Source organism: Bactrocera dorsalis, unplaced genomic scaffold (assembly GCF_023373825.1).
Source record: "Bactrocera dorsalis isolate Fly_Bdor unplaced genomic scaffold, ASM2337382v1 BdCtg210, whole genome shotgun sequence".
Lineage (NCBI taxonomy): Eukaryota > Metazoa > Arthropoda > Insecta > Diptera > Tephritidae > Bactrocera > Bactrocera dorsalis.
This window is the reverse complement of record NW_026038261.1, coordinates 7,453-12,289: the sequence shown is the minus strand read 5'-3', so window position 1 is coordinate 12,289 and position 4,837 is coordinate 7,453. Positions and strand designations below refer to the sequence as shown.

General features: G+C 42.1%; 1 protein-coding gene across 1 annotated transcript; it reads right to left on the bottom strand.

The window, feature by feature from the left end:
* Positions 1-1,535: 1,535 nt before the first annotated feature.
* On the bottom strand, positions 1,536-3,540 carry LOC105228021 (bromodomain-containing protein 4). The gene is made up of 2 exons (XM_011207625.2): positions 3,428-3,540; positions 1,536-3,338 (listed from the first exon to the last, which is right to left on the bottom strand). Exons 1-2 carry the CDS (start codon positions 3,428-3,430, stop codon positions 1,626-1,628), a joined length of 1,716 nt encoding a protein of 571 aa, XP_011205927.2. The 5' UTR covers positions 3,431-3,540; the 3' UTR covers positions 1,536-1,625.
* Positions 3,541-4,837: the final 1,297 nt, after the last annotated feature.

Sequence of the window (4,837 nt, the reverse complement as noted above, 5' to 3'; positions counted from 1 at the left end):
TCTAATGTAAAATATTTGTAAGATGTTATTTTTAAACTGGATATCTGGCTGAGTTTTTTAGTTATCTTCTCCTTCTTCTTTAATGGTGAAGACATCGCTTACGCGGTTATAGCCGAGTTTACAACAGGCTGCCAGTCGTTCTTCCTTTCCGCTGTTTGGCACCAATTGGAGATTCCAAGTGTAGCCGGATTTTTCTCCACCTGGTCGTTCCAACGGAGTAGAGGTCTTCCTTTGCCTCTGCTTATCCTAGCGGGTACTGCGTCGACTACTTTCAGAGCTGGATGGTTCTCATCCATACGGACGACATGAACTAGCCAGCGCAGCCGCTGTCTCTAAATTCGCTGGACTATGTCAATGTCGCCGTATATCTTGTCCAGCTCATCGTTCCATTGAATGTGGTATTCGCCGTGGTCAATGCGCAAAGGACCATAAATCTACGCAGAACTTTTCTCTCCAAAACTCGTAAAGTCGACTTTTCAGGTCTTGTCATATTCCATGCCTTTACATCATATATCAGGACGGGGATGATGACTGACTTATAGACTTTGGTCTTTGTTCGTCGAGGCAAGGTAAAGTCCTCTACTTCAAAATTGCCTACTCAGTCCGAAATCTGTTGGCAAGAGTTATTCTGCGTTAGATTTCGAGATTGACGTAATTATTGGTGTTGATGCTGGTTCCAAGATAGGCGAAATTATCTATGACTTCAACGTTATGACTGTCAAAATTGACGTGGGAGGCAAGTCGCGAGGGCGACGACTGTTTCTTTGTAAATAGGAAATATTTCGTCTTGTCCTCGTTCACTACCAGAGCCATTTGCTTCGCTTCTTTGTCCACCGCGGTTGTCATGGCCAATGATATCGATGTCATCGACTTATGCCAGCAGTTGAACACTCATGTAGAAGTTTGTACCTGTTCGATTAAGCTCTGTAGATCGAATTAATTTTTCCGGAAGTAGATTGAAGAAGTCGCACGATAGGTTGTCGGCTTGTTTGAAACCTCGTTAAGTATCGAGCGTCTCGGGGAGGTTCTTCCTGATCCTGACGGAGCGACGACAGTTTACGCAGGCGTATTAGTTTTGCGGGGGGAGATCATCATTTCAGAAAAAAGAATAAGAGTGAATGGTAAGCTTTTCATTGTAAAGAACTGACGTTTTTGTACTTTATTCAGCACACTTTTGATAATATAGGGTAATTATCAGCAATATCCACTAGAGTAAACGTGGTGCGAAACCGATCGATGGTTGCTCGAATTATGCCGACCGAATATACGATGCGTCGTGTGAACCGAATCATTATTTTGGTAATAAATTTGCACGATTTCCGGAGCACATTTGGAATACTGGAATACGGAGTAATGGAATACTGTGACTTTTAACATTATATCATTTTTCCGAATTCCAAAAATTTAGGTGAAGAAAGATAAATCCCTTTTCTTTTAAGTGATCTCAAGAAATTATGGTCACAGACCCTCAAGAGTATACAGTCTAAAATTCAGTACAAATAAAAACTTCCGACAGTTATAAATTTTAATTGCACTTTATTCGAAAACTAAACTAAAACAACAAAAACAATAAAAACATATAACAAATTAGTAACAAATGTTACAGAGACACAACAACTTTACACTCAGTGTCTCACACGAAAGCGGCGTGCATCGTCATTACCGTTGCTGAGTACATTACTGTTGCCGCCATCGCGATAATGATAACCATCATCGGCTAAGTAATGTGCCGGTGTAGGCTCAGCCACCGTTTGTAAAGTGGGTTCCGCGCTGTTTATCGATTGAAATTGAGCGAAAGATACTGGCGCGTCGGGTACACCATTGTACTGCGTCATCAACTGTTGATGTTGACGCACAAAATCCACAGGTGTCAAGGGTTCCGACTGTGATGGCGCCCCGTATTGCTGATAGTTGATTGACTGCGCGTCCACGGACTGTGGCGGTAGGTAGTAGTTAGCGGGCTCTTCCTCGCCTTCTGCTGCTGGTGGCATCGGTTGTTGTGCCGACTGGTCATCGAACATTTCGGCGACTTCTTGCGCGGCTTCAGCAACGTTTTCAGCTTCGCCGAAGGGACTGAGATATTCACGCGATGGCTGCATTGGTGATGCTACCGGCGCCATTGGCGGTGCGACTAACTCGCGTTGCATTTGCATTGCGGGTGGCAAGTAGTGGGTGGCTGGTGCTTGTGTTGCTTCAGGTGCCATCTGTTTTTGTTGCACCAGCTGTTGCATTGTCATGGCATGGCTGTCGCTGGAATGTGGCGCTAAATATTGATTGACGGGCATTTCGTGCATCTGCTGCTGTGGTGGCAAGTACTGTGGTGCTGGCGCTGATTGCTGCTGCAAATGTTGTTCGTTGCTGGCTGACATTGTGGGTGCTGGCGCCAAGTATTGTCTGCTTGGTGCACTCATTGCAGGCATTTCATGCATTTGGTCTCGCATTTGCATCAGCATTGGTGTTAGATATTGGCGCGATGGTGCTGCTGGTGTTGGTTGTTGCTGCTGTTCTTGCGGTTGTTGCTGTTGCTGAGCTTGTTGCTGTTGCTGGGGTTGTGGCTGTTGCTGTTGAGGTTGTTGCTCTGTCTGCTCTTGCTTTTGATCTTTCACCATTGGCGCCAAATACTGTCTGCTGGGCATACTTGCCGCGCTTACTTGCCTTTGTTGTTGCATTTCCATCATAGGTGGTGCCAAGTACTGCTTTGATGGCATATCATCATGATGTCTCATCTGTTCCTCGTTCATTTCGCTCCTCGCTGGTGCCAAGTACTGCCTCGAAGGCTGCTGCCTCATCTGTCCCTCGGCCATTTCGCTACGCTCTGGTGCCAAGTACTGCCTCGAAGGCATGTCACTATGCTGCCTCATCTGTCCCTCGCTCATTTCGCTCATCACAGGCGCCAAATACTGTTTACTAGGTGCAACAGTTGTCATCTGTTCTTGTTTGATTGGTTCGGTTGCTGTTGGCGCCGGTGGTGGTGATAACAATTCTCTTGGCATCATCATCGCCAGCGGTTTCTCGACACCATGTTCAGCTGCGCGCATGTCACTTGGTCCATGGTGGTTTTCCATGTTGCCACCGATGCCATAAGGCACCTGTCCCGGTCGCAGATATTCCGTTTGTGTTGGCAACTCGCGCAATTCCTGCTTCTCAATCGTGGTCACAGTGTGCTCCCCGCGGTGAGTTAAGCGCATACCGTTACTCGGGCTCATGTGCGCTGCACTGCCGCCCACAACAGGTGGCATCATCATTCTTGGCGGTATATAGTGTTTGGCCAAGTGTGAGACATCTGCGCTGACAGCGCCTAAAGTGGCACATGCGACAAGCGTCAAAGTGAGAAAACGCTGTGAGGAATTCCAAATGTGCGTTGATAAATTAGAAACGGTATTTTCTTAATAACGGTACATATTTGTGTGTCAATTGAAATACTAACCATGTTTTCGCTGTTTCTTGTTATTATTGCCTCTGCGCTGCTTTTTTTGGTGTAAAGTGCGTTGCTGAGTCTGTGCGTGCGTCTATGAGTGCGTGAGTGCGTGCGTGCTTGTGTGCGTTTGTTGCGGTGCTGTTTTGGCGAAGCGCGCTGCTAAATTGCCGATTCGATTGTGATTGCAATTCACTAACGAGCACTTGCTTTTTATATTCACGCGTTGGAAACAAGTAGACCTTGAGTAGTTACACATTAATATTTGAAATATTACGAAGAAGCGTAGACGCATGCGCATATAGCGAGATTGAGTGGGTCTCATGACTGATTTTTTTATTATTTTATTTTTTTTATTTTTATATTTTTAATTTTTTTATATTTTTTTGCCATTTATAAGAGTTCAGTGTACTCTGCTGGCTGCACATTTGGTTTGGTTTCAAGATGATCTCCACTCGTTATTGCCTGATGAACACTTTCGGAAGTATTTGAACGGTACATACGAACATTCATGAAGATAAATTTTTGCAGAATCGTAATTATGTATACATTGGTACATACAGGTGTATATATATATGTATACCGTAATATATACATATGTACATAATTGGGTATAATAATGAGAAGATGCTGGCTTAAAACCAGAAGTTGGCTGTATTCACTCGAATATGTACACAAAAACATACAAATATTTATTAAGGTTAGTAGGTTTGTGTCCAAATTGGGTTTATATATAACAATATGTATCAAATTAACTCAATAGAAACTGTTACATTTATTTTAAACTGCCTTGGACAACTTAATGATGATAAAAAGCAGCAATATTTTTGAATAATTGCAGAAAAAATAAAGGAAGTTTTAAGTTCGTGTGCGAATTTGTAAAAATTAAAGGCGTAGAAGTATTTTCGGGTATCAGTAAAATTATATAAAATACAAGCAATGAATGTGATATTCATTATCGAGAGAATTTCTGAACATATAACAGTTAACTAGACGGACGAAAATCATTTTTTGGATATATATTACAATGTTAGGGGAGCATATGAACTGATTTTATCCATTTTTATACCAAACGCTACTATTTTTATGAAAATATGCTCGCTTAATGTCACTAAAATATTTACTAATATATTCGGCAATAGAAAAGAAAAAAGAGGATTATATAAAAATTTGCCTGGATTGACAAAAATGACTACAAAATTTTGCAAAAATTATAATTTATATTTTTATAATAGTTTTCAAAATAAGGAGGCTATTTAGCCAATAGAAGCATGTCCACGCTTAATCCAATTTTCCATGCAGTTTTGTCAGCCCTTGCGGGTATGTTTTCAGTTTTTTTAAGAAAATTTTCTTTACTTTCGGATCATTTTTCGAGCGCTATTCGCTAGATGCGTTTGATGAATATAGGATTCGTAGTCAATC